General features: G+C 51.3%; 1 protein-coding gene across 4 annotated transcripts in view; it reads left to right on the top strand.

The window, feature by feature from the left end:
• The window catches only part of CTBP2 (C-terminal binding protein 2), a 110,708-nt gene that overhangs the window by 88,413 nt on the left and 5,929 nt on the right, over nt 1–16,366 (top strand). For all 4 annotated transcript variants that reach the window (XM_048946389.1, XM_048946390.1, XM_048946388.1 and 1 more), the window contains 7 exons: nt 10,315–10,469; nt 11,374–11,518; nt 13,798–14,004; nt 14,734–14,948; nt 15,209–15,339; nt 15,483–15,610; nt 16,125–16,242. In XM_048946389.1, coding sequence (XP_048802346.1) covers nt 10,315–10,469; nt 11,374–11,518; nt 13,798–14,004; nt 14,734–14,948; nt 15,209–15,339; nt 15,483–15,610; nt 16,125–16,242 — 1,099 coding nt within the window. The remainder of the gene's footprint in view (nt 1–10,314; nt 10,470–11,373; nt 11,519–13,797; nt 14,005–14,733; nt 14,949–15,208; nt 15,340–15,482; nt 15,611–16,124; nt 16,243–16,366) is intronic.

Below are 16,366 nucleotides of genomic sequence, written 5' to 3'. Positions count from 1 at the left end.
GCAGAGATCCTCAGCTGCAGCACACAGGTTGCACGTCCCCCTGTGGTTCCCAGACCTGTGGCACAGCGCTGCACCCACAGCAATGCACCAGTAACTACGAGTGGTTTTGGAGAGGCAGTGGGGCTGACTGAGCCGTTTCTGTTTCCTCCATGTGCTGCTGTTTTTCCTTGTTCTCTGCCTTGATTTCAGCGGCGTTGTTTCCCTCGTCCTTACGAATGCATCCAACTTTGTAATTAACCAAAGCACTGCGCAGCCATTGTGGCTGTTCCGTGGAGCTCTTTGTCCAAACCAATGCCTCCCATTCCCCAAAGGATTTTGTTCAAATCCCCACAACTGAGGGCAGGTTGGAACCTGGGGTTCAATTCTGATACCTCTGGCTATGGTAAATACTGTAGGGGTTATTTTTCTGTTGCATTCTTACATGAGAAAAATAGTTACGAGAAATAAATATCACTCTGAGCTGGGCTTTACTGCTTACTGGGCTTCGAGCCTGGAAGGATTTAAAAGTCATCATGCTTTCAGGGAAAGCTGCAGCGAGTGAGAGGAGGCGGAGGGCTGCTGCTGCCAGCTGTTGTGATTTGGGAATTGCTGGTCCTGACCAATGGAAGGGAGGTGGGGAGGCAGCCAGCACTGAGCAGTGTGACAGGGCAGTGGAGAGCCCCGGGTTCATCGTTTCTTTCATACTGTGACACTGTACATGCAACCTGTTTTTAATCATAGTTGTTATCTTGTGTTGCTGGGCATTGCATGAACAGGATGGGAAGTGTCTTCTTGGGCATTGCTGGCTCTGCGTCCCCATGAGGCCACTTTCCATCCCACATCTGTCCCATATGGAAAGCAGTGCTCTGCTGTAAAGACTTGGAGCAATCTGCCAGAGCTGGTTACAGTATCTTGTCCATTAGAAGCAGAAAGAAATACCACTGGGGGTAGAAGATAGGAAATATATTTGCAAGGCATCCGAGTCTGATGCTGAGACGTTCTTTCTTTCAACGTTGATGTTGCCAATAGTTTCTCTTGTGCTCAGACCAAAACTATTCTGGGTGGAACATTTGCTCCCTACTTTCTAGCAAGCCTGGTTGCAGGAATGAAGAATGGATTCTTTTCGCTCACCACAGCTGGTTTGAATGATTTCCACACTGAAGCCATTGACTCCAGTCACTTCTCATGTGAATCGCAAGGAAGTCGTGACTGGGTTTTTGTTCATGTGCCTGACAGGGGCAGGAACAGCGGAGTGGTTGGAGCCAGCTGGCTGCTTGCATGGAAGTGCATGGCAGGGAGGGGTCCAGGTGCATCTCTGCACCCAGTGCAGGTTGCACACATCCCCACCAGCTCTGTCCAGCAGTAAGGAGGCAGAGGAGAGCGAGATGTGCTGCTGACCTGGGCATCTATACGTGCTGCAGGGCACAGCAGCGTGACTGCCTTGGGTGCAGAAGGCCCATTGTGCTCACTTAATGGAGCTTAGAGAGGAGTCCTTCAAGAATTGTGACCCTCACGTTACAAGTAATGCAAAAAAAATTACCTTGAAAGCCATCAGTGTCAGTTGGGTAGTCCTTGAATGAGGCATCGAGAGGGATGTGCTTCAGTGCATTGATTTCAAGGTCTGTTTCTCCAAAGGAGTGGCAAAACCCTGTGCTTCAGAGACCTCAGGAAATGACTACAGGTCCTGCAGCAGGTCTGCGTGCTTTTGTAGATGAGCTCTCTGCTGTAAGCAACTTGAGTGAGTTGCTTATGATTGCATTCTATGATCATGGATCATAGAATGCAACTTGTAACAGGCTTCTGCAAAAGAATCCCCTTCTTTTTCTCTTCTGAAGGAGCCCTCTGTCAGGAAGATGGGTGAGCATGTGGGAGACGACAGTGATCATCAAGGAAGATGAACCATTCCTTGGGTTTTTACCAGAGAGAGATCCAGTAGAACTTGCTGAGAGTAACATGACTGCAGAAAAAGGGATATAGAGAAAAAATAGCTCCTCCTGCTAACAGCCAGCGGGGAGGTGCCGTGTTGGGGTCTGTGTGTGTAGAGGGGCTTTGTGACCCATAGGACACAAGCACCGTGTATGATCTAATGATCATTGCAGCAATTCATTTCAAATCATGGAATCATTAAGGTTGGAAAAGACCTGTAAGATCATCTAGTCCAACTGCCAACGAATCTGTGTGATGGAATGAAGTGCATGAGCAATCACTTGCTTCCCTTTCCTACCTCACTCCTAAGGAAGAAGTGGGATCTGGTTTGTTCATTTTGCTGTACCTCGTTCTTCTGGTGTGTTTGCATCGTGGCTTTGCAATGAAGAATCATCTAGGTTGTTGTTTTAATTGAGAATAGCTGTAGGGTATGTAGCTACAGCTCTTGGGTGGGTAGGTGATGGGTTTTATTGAGGCAGTAAAGTGTAGAGAGCTGTTAAAAGAAAATGCCTTATGACAGTGATGCTGTTCAGTGTGATTTATAGTTTTATGACTGCAGGCAACTTTGAAATATCTTCACCATCCTCAGTATACATATTAGATAAATGTACAGCCTGTGCTTACCTACATCAGTGTTGACTTTCTTTCCTGTGATGCTGGAAAGGCATAAAAATGAAGACATTTTCAGCCTGTTACAGCTTGACATTGTTTGGAGAGTAGAGCTGTTTTGGTACAGCTTTGGGTTTTTTTCCTTCCTTTGGAGAATCCTCTAAGAAATGCCTCCTGGCAGCCATGGAAGTTGCAGTGCAGTGATTCTCTGCGTGCATAACAGAACGAGACACCTTACATGTGAAGGTTATTGATCAGAGCTTCTGCTCATTTCAAACAGAGAGAAAATACAGTTCCTAGTTTGGTGCTTTACTCCATCATCCCCTCCTCTGCTTCCTGTGGCCTTGCTGAAGTTGCCCCTGGTGTCAGTGAGGGAATGGCTTGGTTCTCCACCTAGGGAGCCCTGGGCCATGGCCAGAAACCTCCTTGATGGAGAGGAGAGATGGGCAGCGACCTGCAGGACCATAGGAGCAGCTCCACGGTCTTGGAATTGGAAAATAAGGCTTTGCCAGTGTGTTGTCTGGATTAATGAAGATGAAATGTACTGTATGAATGCGGCATGATTGTGTGGTTATCCCATGGGCAGCTCCTGCTCACAAGGAGAGAAGGTTGAGTTGTGTTTGTGGGTGGTTTCGCTTGCTCCACCAGCGTTCCTTTTCGGTTTATTATGAAGGACAGGAAGCGTGTGTTCTTCTGCTCTGAAACACAGCAGATCAGCAGATTCTTCTCTGTTATCCTTCTTCACATAACTCTCCTTTAAGATATTTTTTTCACCTATTCTGAATTGTGATACTATCTCAAACACAGCTGATAAATAAGGGTGGCTGCAAACTGTGATTTGGATGTTGAACAAGGTATCCAGTTCTCATGCAATGAAGCCATGGAAAGCATCGCCGTGTCTCAGGGTGAGGAGCTGCTTCGGGTACCAAAGGCAGTGATGGTATTTATAGAATCATAGAATGGCCTGGGTTGGAAAGAACCACAATGCTCACCTGGTTCCAACCCCTGCTGTGTGCAGGTCGCCAACCAGCAGCCCAGGCTGCCCAGAGCCACATCCAGCCTGGCCTTGAATGCCTGCAGGGATGGGGCATCCACAGCCTCCTTGGGCAACCTGTTCCAGTGCATCATCATTTAATGGGTTCGTCTTGGAAAAGTTAAATGTGCAGCCTTGGATTGGCAGAATTTCTTTTGGAAAAGCTTTGGGTTTGGGTCTCGGGGCTGTTGGGGTGGTGATGTACAGATAGGTGGGGCTGTGACAGATGTCCCATGCGTGCAGCCCCCAGACCTTATTGGTTTTCAGCCAGGAAGACTGAAGCTAGGCAGGGTTCACAGGGAGAGATAATATCTTTCAGGAGAGCAATTTGTACAGTTAGAAAAACATTTGTGCTTTTGGGACCATATGCTTTTCTTCAGATCTCTCTGGTTGCGCATTACATGAAAAATAAAATAGGTTCAAGTTTTGAAAGGTTTAGTGGATGTTTGAGAGCAAGGAATTCAAAAGCAGCTCACAAAAAATATCTCAGCATTTGATTTGAAGATTTTAAGAAAGATTCAATAGCCCTGAATGACAAAAGATCTTTCTGGCTTGCAGCTTTCTCCTCACAACCCAGCATCTGTGCACATGGGGTTGAAGGATCCGTGTGCAGTCTCAGAAGTGTGCACTCTCGTGCACCTGGGCAGTGTGCAAGTGTACAGACACATTCTTGTGCCCTTCTGTACTCCAGGGTGCTCTTAGCAAACAGTGATGGTTTGGTCTATTTCAGATGTCAGCGGGAACCCAACGCGTGCCTGGCTTCCTAAAATCCAAAGATACCCTTGTAAAGAATTAGTTGTGAAAGTATTGACTTTAATAGCATGTGGGTTGTACTTAAGTTCTTTCCAGTGTTGGTATTTAGTTGGGTTTTTTTTCCTCCTCATTTAGCTGTGGTGCCATGCTGTGAGGAAGTGTGTGTGTTTATCTTAGGGAAATTGGTGGGATTTGCAGGCATTCAGCACCTCCAGCAGTTATTCCCTGCTTGGTGCATTTTGCCATCATTTTGCACCAAGAAGAATTGTTCAGAGGGCAGTGGGAGAGCTCAGAGGCTGTGGGACAGGGAGGGAGCACAAAGTGAAGCAAGGAAGCAGGAAAACAAAACTAGGAGCTGCAGAAGTGATGGAAGCATGGTGCTGGTTCACCCTCTGCTCCACCGAGGGGTTCTGCCAGTTGATTTTTGCCATAGAGGTGGGGATCTGAGTGCAGAGATGGGGCCGGGAGTGGTTTTGGGAAGGGAGGAAGCAGTGGAGGGTGCAGCACTCTTGGCAGGAGCGTTCTGTGGGTCACACAGTGACAGCTGTCGGTTTGCAGAAGGGATGACCTCACAGCAGGGTCACCCAGCAGACTGCAGGCTTGGCTGGCATGCCTGGCCGATGCCCAGGAGCTATTTTAGTAGGTCTTGCAGGGGATGGAGCCTTGGCAGGACCTGTGGGTTTTGAAGTGAGCTCACAGACCTTTTCCCTTCGGTAGCCAGCCAGCTCCAGCATGGCCCAGGGCTCCGCTTGTGTGCGTCACCCCGAATGGCACCGCTGGGCTTCACATCCCTGTGCAGCTCCCTCCCAGCAGAGCAGTGCTGTCTCTCCAACCCACTTGTCTGTGCACCAGGGGCATTGCTGCGCTGTGAAGCTGTGAGCCAACAAGTGCCAACCTCTGCCTCGTTTCTGTCCTCGGCCCAGAGCTCTGCTAACTCCATCTCTGCCCTCCTACCCTGGGGGTCTGCAGGAAACCTCTGGCTGATCTCAGTTACGTGAGCCACAGAACTAAGCAGCATACAGAAACCCTCGTGTACATCTTCATTAAAAGATTCGTAGCACTTTCTGTCCAGCATAATTAAAAGGCCTAATGTCAGCATAATTTAATTCCAACAGCTGCATCACAACGTGGCGTTCTCTTTGTTTTCTGCTCATGACCAGTGTGCAGACGCAGGTTTAGAAGGTGCACATGGCACGTGCTCTGTCAGTCAGCTCGGGCCCCTCCGCTTCCCAAAAGCTGAGGCTGAGGGCTGTGTGTGATGGATGCTGTTTCTTTCAGTGGGGGGGATCTCCTGCCCCTGCCATACGGCTGTCACTTCCCCCTCTGCATAACAGCTTAGCATCCCGCACGCTGTCAGACCGCGTAAGTGAAAACCCTGAGTTGTTTTTCTCTCTCTCTCTCTCTGTGATGATATAATTAGAACGGCTGCCTTTTCCCAAAATGGCCAGGCTGTGCTATTTTCTGTGCCACGATGCTTGCTAAGGAGGCAGTCTTCGTTTCAAGAGGAAGACACCCCGTCTTGCTGCAGGCAGCAGGCAGATGGACTTCCCCGGAGTTTGGGGAATTTGCACATGGAGTTGTTTCACACCCCGTTCTCTTTCCCTGCACAACAATACAGAGGAGCAATAAGACATGGGACCAGGCTGGGGTGGCAGTGCTGGGCGTCCCTATGCCAGGGCTGCTGTGCCCTGGGCCAGGTTGATCTCAGCCTCCATTTTTCCACCTTGCAGAGTATCTTTGAAGCCTTCAGATCCCTCAAGGTAACTGAGAGTCTGGAGAGGCTCCCATCCAGAGAGGCTGTGATGCCCCGTCCATCCCTGGAGGTGTTCAAGGCCAGGTTGGATGGGGCCCTGGGCAGCCTGGGCTGCTATGAAATGTGGGGGTTGGTGGCCCTGCCTGCAACATGGGGGTTTGAGCTTGATGATCCTCGAGGTCCCTTGCAACTTAAGCCATTCTGTGATCCAGATGGCAAACCCCATGGCTCTCCCAGTGCTGTGTGGCTCTTTGTTACAGTGGGGATGCTGGAATACCTTCCTGCTTGCATGGCAGAGAAACCTTTTTGTTTTGTCCTGATGCCATTGGTTTCCATTTGAATAGAAGGGAAAAGAGAATTGGATGAGGAGGGCAGAGAGGACCCAGGGGGATGTGCTGTGGGGTGGCGCTCCTCCTGTGGCACTCAGAGCTGCCTGCTCTGCATTGCTGCCCCAGGGACCTTCAGCAGTGTGCTGCTGTGTCTGTGCTGTAATGGGGCACACATGGAGCTCAGGGGTGCTTGTGGTGTTTGCTCTTACAGGAATTCAAGCTGTAAAACAGTGAAATGCTGCAAGTATAAAACTCCCCATATTTTGACCAAGTGTTTAATTTATGGTTGCTTCTGTCATTCGGATGTGGCTTACAGTCCTGGCCTTTGTATTATTTCCTTTTTGTGCATGCATTTATTGTGGGGAAGCATTTATGAATTCCGAGAGGTTCAGTGAGAGGGAGAGCTCCTGGGCAGGGCAGTTGCTTCCCTCCTTTCTGCAGCCTCTGATTTTGGGGCTCACTTTTTTTCCCTTAGAGATGTGCACATGTGTGTCATGAAGGGTGATGCTCTTCAAACCAGTGGGAGTGTTTCCATGAATTTCAATGGAAAAACACCTGTGTGCTCTTTTAGGGCAAGAGATGCTGATCACAAGTTGCACCAGGTGAAATTCCAGTCGGGTATTAAGAGGAATTTCTCAGAGCAGTGAGGCAGTGGCACAGGCTGCCCAAGGAATGGTGGCATCACCATCCCTGGAGGTGCTCAGAGCCGTGGGGATGTGGCACAGAGGGACGTGGGCATGGGGTGAGCTGGGATTGGACTTGTTGATCCTAGAGGTCTTCTCCAGCCTTAATGATTCTCTGATTCTGTGATTGTAATCCATGTTTGGCCCTGTGTTCAACCCAGGCTGTTTTATGATACGAGATGAGGGGCGTAGGCTGCAAGCGATGCTGTGGGGCTGCTTCCATGTCCTCCCAGCTCCCGGGGCAGGGGCAGGAGATGGGCACCTCAGGGAGGATCTGGGGGGTGAGCCCTGCTGGCAGACTGCCTTGGCTGCCAACCACGGACACGTGGACACGTGCAGAATTATCCTTTGGGTTGTGGTGATCTGAGATGGCCGTGGCCTTGCCTTCCCCAGGGCTTTGTGCTGCTTTTCTTGCTGCCGCAAAAGGCTCTCGGTTTGTTCCTGGAGCCTTGCTCAATGCGCTCCATGTGGATAGGCATGTTTCATTTTTAAGCTTTGGGGGGAAAGAAAAAAAAAGAAAACAAAACAAACATAAAACACAGCATGGCACAGATTAAATCCATTTGAGACAACTGGAAAAAAAAAAAGAAAGACGTATGTGCAAGTCAAGTCAATAGGAGGAGGGGAGTGGAAGGGGGAAAAAGAAACTGTGACATATACAAACCCTTTAGTGTGCATAGCATAAGATTTTTTGGCTGGCACTCACATGATTTTATTCAAGGGCTGGGAAAGAGCTACGATTAGTTAAAAGCTTCGGCAAAGTCTGGAGGGAGTGCTCTGAAGAGTTGGGAGCCGCGCAGAGGTGGCTGTAACTCCTCTGGCAATTGCAGACCATTCTTCCGAGGCTCAGGACAAAAGCCTTTTCTTTTCCCTCCGTGTTCAAAGAGACTTGTTTGTCTTGAGATGGTGCAGCTGTGGGCCGCGGGACCGCCTGCTTGAAGATACCCCCTCGTAGAGGAGAGGAGAGCCTGCGCCCTGCAAAGTGGTGGTAGTATTTTCTCGTGTGTGGGTCCCCCCTCCTCCTCCCTCCCTCCTCCTCCACTGCCATGTGTGGTTTTTAATAAGAAGAAGAATGTGGAGGCAACATTTTCCAGGCAAGGGGAAATTTCCTGTTTCTTTTCTGTTTGTTTAATAAAGTGTGTAGTTGACTGTAAAGCTGTAGCTACTCCATAGTGAATGAGTAATTCGGCCGATGCTCAGGCTGGCTTCTCGATGCACTTTGATATACTGCAAGTGAACATGTTTAACGCTGGCTTCTTTCCTTTTATTTATTATTTTAAATGCTGCGTGGCGCAGGGAACTGAGATTAATAAGAATTAGGCAAATGGCTCCGGCTTTTGTTTCTGTGAGATAGCACCCGCCGTCTGGCGGCCGCACAAAGGCTGCCATTGAGCAGGAGCGCTCCCTAATTCTCCTGGCAGGGGTGCCATTGGGATCGGATACAAGTGGGTGGCAGAGGGGAGGAGCGGTGCAGAGGACAAGCAGGCTTTGTGCCTTCCAAATGGAACAAAAGCACTTTATGCACCGGGCTGCGTGCAACAAGCGAGCCGGCTGCACTCGGGGTTCTGAGCGTGGCTGCAAAACCTTGCTGCTTCTCCTTTTTCCTTGTCCACAAAGCCTTCCTCCTCTCTCTCTTCCTCAGTGCACCAAGCGATGCCAGCGGCCCCCAGGGGATGGCGTGGGGCTGTGGTTGGCAGTGGTGGAAGGCAGGAGCTGGGTGCACGTGGAGAGGCTGGAGGCTAACCGTGCTGCTAACCATGGGGTCATGGAGTCATGTGATGGCTTGGGTTGGGAGGGACCCAAAGGCCCGTCTCATTCCAACCCCTCACCGCAGGCGGTGCTGCCAGACACCTGATGGCCCAGCTGCCTGATGGCTTTCTGATCCAGGGCACAGCTCTCCTGAACGAGGCAGGTGTGTGCAGAACAAGTGTGCTGTGTGAGGAGATGCCATTCCTTGCGGTGCTGTGCCGGCAGCTGGATGGACAGCAGTGCATGCAGGGGCCCAGGGGGTTACACACAGCATCTCTCTGTGCACTGTTCTCCCTTTTTGGTGTGCAGAGCCTGCAGGGTGAGGCTGGGAGGTGATGCTCCTCATCTCAGAGATGCTGTTCTGCGCTGTGCGTTAGGGAAGTGTTGTAATTCACTTGCTTGTTAAACAGAGAAAAGAATCCAGCTGGGTATAGTGCTTCCCTTCAGGCTTGTGTAAGCCTTCTGCGCTCTGTGCATGTTTTTATTCTCACTTATCTGCTTATGGCAAGCTCCTTTTGGTTATCCACATCATCTTGGCCCCATTCCCCGCCTACTGACACGGCCACGCTTCCATCTGGAGGATGTGCGTGCAAACAGGGCACGTTCCTCCCGGTGTGCTCTGATGGAGAGCTCCAAAAGCACTCGTGTGTAACGTTATGCTGGGCGTTGTGGGTCAGCTGTGCTGGGTGGGTTCACTCCTGGCTTTGCTTTTCCTGCTCCCCATCTTGGTAGCTGCGTGGCTGCCTGGGTCCCTCCTGGTGCTGCTCCTCTGGCATCGCTATGGCCCCTGGTGTCCCAGGCTTACATCCTGCTTGACAACAATCTGGACAAACAGGCACATTTCATTTTCCCTTTAAAAAAAAAAGCAAAAAAAAAAAAACCCAAACACTGTTGCTCTTCTCTGTGAGTTTCCTCCCCTCATTGTCATTTTCCTGGCAGGAGGGTGGTGTGATTCCCTGCAAAGCGGCCCCTGCTCCTGGCTGATGCTGGCACACAATAGCATTTGTTCTACAGAGAAACCCCAACCCCAAACCAAACCTTCACCCCTCTGTAGCTAATTACAGCCCTCTGGCTTCTAGAGGAACAGCTACAAGGCGTGGTTGTCAGCAGAGAAATGATGGCACTGAATTCCCCCAGCAGAAGAACCCTAACAACCATCACCAACGTCCAAAAATGAACCTGATAATCCCAAGGCTGAGCAGCTAATAGGATAGAAGCATGGGGCTTCCTGCAGCCCTTGCTGATTATCACTTGTTTCCTAACCTCACCTTGGTGAGCCTGTGATTGGAAAATGAGCCTAGAGCAGCACACAGCTGGATGTGGCCATGCCTAAGGAAACAGCCGTAGACATTGGGGTGGCACTGGTGTGTGTGTGTGTGTCCCCACAGCAGAACAGAGTCTGCACTGGTTTTGTATCCTTCACTTTGTGTGCTCTCCACAGGAATGCTTGGGCAGAGCTGTTGCCACGGGTGTAAGGGTTTGTGCTCCTTCTGCTTGCAGGCATCCGTCCTCAGATCATGAACGGCCCCATGCACCCCCGGCCCCTGGTGGCACTGCTGGATGGCAGGGACTGCACGGTGGAGATGCCCATTTTGAAGGACTTGGCGACCGTGGCATTCTGTGATGCACAATCGACTCAGGAGATCCACGAGAAGGTAACGGAGTGGTGGCTGTGGGGCACGTGGGGAGAGGCAGGGATGCTCTCCTTCCTCCCCAGTCCTCAAGATTTGTTCAGAGCTCCGCTGCGAGTTGGCCCAGGTAGCATCAGCAGAAGTCGCTGCTGATTAAAGTTCAGTGAGGCTGTTTCAAAAGCCAGATGTTATTTTGGAGCAAAAAGTCACTTTATCTCTTAGCATCGGCTTTTGAACATCAATATTATGAAGGTTTCTCCCTTTCACTGAGCCTGCAGTAACACACAGCACTCCATGCCCAGCACTCAGCATCAGCAGCACAGAGTTTGGTGGCTGTGGGCAGAGGTCAGAAATCACATCCAGGGTCTGGAACTGAAAAGGGCCCCAAATATAAAGTGCAGGGAAGGGTTTTTTATGAGGTGTTCATTGACTAATGAGCGAGTCTTGCAGAATTTAGGGCTTGGGTTCCCAGAGCACTAAGGGGAGCCCAGTGAGGGTTTGAATCTCCACTGAAGGATGGAGTTCAGCCTTACATGTGCGTACAGCCTCACACAGATGGTCTTATGTACTCCTGGAGTGGTGAGCAGTGAGACAGGTACCGCCCATCCAACATGTATGAGGACATGGAGTGGCACATGGTTGTCTGTAGCTGTAGAACCTAATTGCTTCTTAAAAGAAGAATTACCCTTGTTTGGAAGAGGAGGAGCTGATAGATCTTTTGAGTGTCCATGCAGTTCATGCCTGATTCCATGGGGATGGCTGCAGTTTCGGTGGGGCACGCTGCTGCTGGGTTTGGTGGCACCGCGGCAGGTCAGCCAGCAGGTTGGTGGTAAAGCTGGGCAACTCCCCGTGTAACTGCATCTCAGGAGCTGCAGGTGTTCCGTCCGAGTGTCCTGGTGACTCCTGACATCCCTGTGCCCTGTTGCAGGTATTAAACGAAGCTGTGGGGGCCATGATGTACCACACCATCACGCTGACTCGAGAAGACCTAGAGAAGTTCAAGGCCTTGCGGGTCATTGTTCGAATAGGCAGCGGCTACGACAACATCGACATCAAAGCAGCAGGGGAGCTCGGTAGGTCTCAGTCCTGTGCTTCAGTTCCCTCCTTTGTGCCTCTGAGTCTTGAGAATCAGCACAGGGAACCTGTGCTCCCCATGGGAGCATGTGAGCCCAAGGGCAGTCCGGGCAGTGCCTCGCACAGGGGCTTGGTTCAGCTCCCACATGCCTGGCTGTGCTGCTGGGCCACCACGTGTCACAGGGGTGACAGGGGCCTCTGGCGAGCTGCACACCACAGCCTGGGAGCACAGCATTGTGTTGGTGATCGCAGCAGCTGTGACAGCCATTGCGGGCCACCTGATCCAGGGACTCAGGCTCTCACCATGCCTATGCAGGGCTATCTCTGGGGAAGTTAGGGAAAACAGCTGCTCCACATGAGCCATTCTGCAAGGATAATTATGATAAGAGAGTTTCAAATAGGCATTCCTAAAAAGCAATTCTCAGTATAGTGAATTATTTTTTTTCTAGAGGAGAGCAGTGTCTTCTCAGTTTAATGGTTTCTTCGTGTTTTTAACTCTTATTATCTGTTATAATGACGTTCTGAAGCTCTGAGCACCAAGAAACGAAAAACATAACGAATAAAATAATGGGATACTGCAGCATAATCCTTCTTTTTATACTTAGCAAATTGGGTGGCCAAATGATGTGGTTTAGAGTAGAAAATGTAATGACTACCCACAAATGTAGCGTAAAGTTTAATTGGTATTGCTTTCCATAAGGTAGTTCTTAAACTGTGCAGGCAGCACAATGTCCAGCGCCTGCTGGGGTGATGGGGTGGAAAGACACTCCCAGCAGGTGTAACTACCACTGCAGTGGGTGGTGGGTGGGTAGGAAGGCACCCAAGAGGGCAGGAGCCCATCAGACAGGGATGAATGCTGCAGGGCTGGCGGTGGGATCAGCCCTTGCTGCCTGAAGCAGGGTGAGAGGCACAAGGTGCTGGGAGCTTGAGTTGGGGGGTGGTTTCACCCCTGTAGGGCCAGTCAGGTTTCTCTGGGTCAGCGTAGGGGCTTGCTAACAGGGAGGAAGAAAGGTCTTAGAGCTTCTGGAGGCAGGGGGGTTGGCAGAGGGCCCAGAAGGTGCATGCATGGCCCGAAATATTCTCATTTTTTAACGGAGTCAGTGGCCCTTAAAGTGGAAGGGGATTTTTGGAATGTTATTCTCTCTTTATCTCCTGCTTTTTCATGGTTTCTACTCCAAGGCCCCAGTACAGTAAAGCATTTAGATACACATTCATCTCAAATTGTGTGTTTAAATTGCGTTGAAGCCAGTGGGATATAAGCATGTGCTTAACTGCTTTGCTGAACAGACGTGAAATTAAGCACCCTCTTACATGCTTTGCTGGATCAGAGCTTTAACAGGGTAATGGCCAGGGAGACATTCTCAGTTAACTTAATACCCGTAGCTCTGAGCAGAGAGGCACGCTTTCAAATGACCCCTTTGTGACAAAGGAACAAAAGCTCTGTTATGGGGATCTGTGCGCGGGGCGGCCGCGGTGCCGGGTGGGGAGAGCTGTGCCAGCATGGCTGGGCCCCCAAAAACAGCACCCAAAAAAGCCTCAGCACCACGAGGAGCACGTCTGGGCTGGTGATGGTCACCCCGAGCCTTCCTGCAGCACCGTGCCCCCATTGGGAAACCTGTGAAGCCAAAGTGGGTCCAGCTTGGAGCGGCTGCGCTCAGGTGGCTGTGGTGGCACATCTTGGGGCACCCAGAGGTCTTGCCATACCTGGAGCTGGCTGTGCAGTGCATAGCACGTGGTTCTGCTCCAGAGCAAGAAGAGGTGGCTGGTTGTGCCCTACGTGGCTTAATGGCTGAGCAGTCTTATTGTGCAGAGGGAGTGGCTTGTGCCATTGTGGATGAATTGGCTTTGAAGGTAGATTAAACTAAACAAGAATAGGACTTGCTCTTACAAAATAAACATTTCCTCCTGGAGTTATTCCTGCGTAGCTTTCGCACTTGGAATTGGCGCTCGTTCTCAGAGGTGACCCTGAGCAATACAAGTCGTGGTGCCTTTGCAGATGTGAGGCTGCTGCTCCTTAACTCTGCATCTCTTTGCAAAGTGTTGCTCCAGCTGGCCTCTCACTTTACTGGGGAAATGGTGCGTGAGGGCCAAGGGCAGGGCACGTTGCACGGGGAGCTCCTTTGCTTTTCAGCACACCCTGGTGCACGCCAAGCCCGGGCACGCTGTGCTTTTGGAAGGACTCTTTGTCAAAGCTGAGCAGCTCCTGGCACAGCGCTGTCCCCAAACTGCCTTTGTTTGGGGCTGTGCCTGGCTGCTCCTGAGCCGTGTCCTCCCACAGGGATCGCCGTCTGCAACATCCCCTCGGCTGCCGTGGAGGAGACGGCCGACTCCACCGTCTGCCACGTCCTCAACCTCTACCGACGGAACACGTGGCTCTACCAGGCGCTGCGGGAGGGCACGCGGGTGCAGAGCGTGGAGCAGATCCGGGAGGTGGCCTCTGGTGCTGCACGGATCCGGGGCGAGACGCTCGGCCTCATCGGCTTCGGTACGTGGGCAGGGAGGGAGACTCAGTGCTGCAGGATGAGCTAAAAGGAGAGTTTGCACAATCAGAACTAATGGAGCAGGGATGGGGCTGTGTGTCCCACGAGGTTGGTGTGACATACAGTCATCGAATCACAGAATGGTTGGGTTGGAAGAGACCTTAAAGCCTGTCCGTTCCCAACCTGTGTCACAGCTGGGGACACCACCCACCAGATCAGGTTGTGTGGGACGCCATCCGTCCTGGCCTTGGACACCTGCAGGGATGGGGCAGCCACAGGTCTGGGCAGTAATGCTGCAGCCTCACCACCCTCAGTACAGAATTCCCCTTTTTTTATTTAAAGCCATTCTCCCTTGTCCTATCTCAGTCTCCCCATCTAAAATGCCACTTTTCTTCTCTTATAATCTGCTTCCAAGTACTGGACATAGCCATAGACTCTTTTACACTGGTACTTGAGAGAAGGAGCTGTATTTTCCAAGGAGAGTGGTGGTGAAACCCAGCAGTGCCCTTAGAGTGACCAGAGCTGGCTGTGCTGCCTTGACGCAGCTACATCACCTTCCTCTTTCTGAGCCATTCTGCCCGGTGTAAATAGTGCTTGTCTTCAGTTCACCCACAGCAATAGATGGGACGGAGCTCAGACACCCACTGAGCTGAGAGCTGATGCTCACAGAGGTGCACAGCGTGCACACCTGGCAGCTTGGGCTGGTTGTATTGATTCTCCTTCCCCTCACACAGGTCGCACGGCGCAGGCGGTTGCGGTCCGAGCCAAGGCGTTCGGCTTCAACGTCATCTTCTACGACCCATACCTGCAGGATGGGATTGAGCGGTCCCTGGGAGTCCAGCGGGTGTACACACTGCAGGACCTGCTCTACCAGAGCGACTGCGTCTCGTTGCACTGCAACCTTAACGAACACAACCACCACCTCATCAACGACTTCACGATTAAGCAGGTAATTGCCTCAAGAACGGCCAAGGCGAGTGCCCTGGTCAGCACCCAAACCCCAGGTGATGCAGTCAGGCTCTGTGCTCGTGCCCTGGTTCCAAAACAGCTTCTTACACCATCTGTCCCTGTTTTTTCCTGGATAAATTCCCCTGTAAGCAAGCAGCGAACACGGGACAAGGATGGGGTTTGCCAATGCCGGCCAGCGTTGGGCCAGCTGTAGAAGGCCCTCTGACACCCAGCTCTCTTGTCTCTTCCCGCTGCCCCCAGATGAGGCAGGGAGCGTTCCTGGTGAACACGGCGCGCGGCGGGCTGGTGGATGAGAAGGCCTTAACTCAAGCCCTGAAGGAGGGTCGGATACGAGGGGCTGCGCTCGACGTGCACGAGTCGGAACCCTTCAGGTAAAGCTCCCTGTGCTCCCTTCCTCAGCATCGCACACACCTGCGGGGAGCCCAGCGGCGGCCCTGGAGCCCTTTGCCATTCTTAACACTTGTTGTCTTTTCAAATGGTGGCTAATTTATTTTTTTGCCTCCCTTGCGCCCAGTTTTGCTCAAGGCCCATTGAAAGATGCTCCTAATTTAATCTGCACCCCTCACACGGCCTGGTACAGCGAGCAGGCGTCGCTGGAGATGAGAGAAGCTGCTGCTACCGAAATCCGGCGCGCGATCACAGGTACAGCCCTTCTGTGGGGCCCTGAGCTGTGGCTTTCTGTAGCCTCATTCAGGGTTCTAACCCTAATTTTCTTCCCAGTGGAAGGCCTGAGAAATCCAACTTTACTTTTCTGTCATTCAGACACGTTAGAAGCTGAGGATGATTGGGATGGAAGGGACATGAAAGAGCATGTCCAAATGGTGCTGGAACAGAGCTTGCTCCAAGATGATGCTCCAGCAGATGGGTGGTTCTCTTGCCCTAAAATGAATCCTTGACCTGATGGCAAAGCTTCACTTTGGGCTGCCCTGTGCTTTGAAATGGGGCTGAAGGGAGCAGCTGCTCTGAAGGCAGCACAGGAGAGGTCTCCAACCATGACCTTTGGGACAGCCAGTTGATTTTCTGGGGCCCTCATTTCTCCCCCTTTCCTCCCCGTTTCCAGTAACAAATAGAGGGAAAAGGAATAATTGTAGCTTTACTATAGGGTAATAAAACAACAGGGTGCCTGACACATGCTTACCTTTAATACCGACTCCAGGGCGCATCCCAGAAAGCCTAAGGAACTGCGTGAACAAGGAGTTCTTTGTCACAACAGCTCCGTGGTCAGTAATAGACCAGCAAGCAATCCATCCAGAGCTCAATGGTGCCACATACAGGTAAGCCAGAGAAAAGGACGGTCACAAGCAGGACTTGCCCTGCAGGTTTTCTAATGCTGCTGCTGGCGAGCCAGCACTCACACTTACCAACAAGCAGGGCAAAACTTATGGACTGAAAAAGGGA

Source organism: Lagopus muta, chromosome 5, assembly GCF_023343835.1.
Source record: "Lagopus muta isolate bLagMut1 chromosome 5, bLagMut1 primary, whole genome shotgun sequence".
Classification (NCBI taxonomy): domain Eukaryota; kingdom Metazoa; phylum Chordata; class Aves; order Galliformes; family Phasianidae; genus Lagopus; species Lagopus muta.
This window is presented reverse-complemented; position numbering and strand designations above follow the sequence as displayed.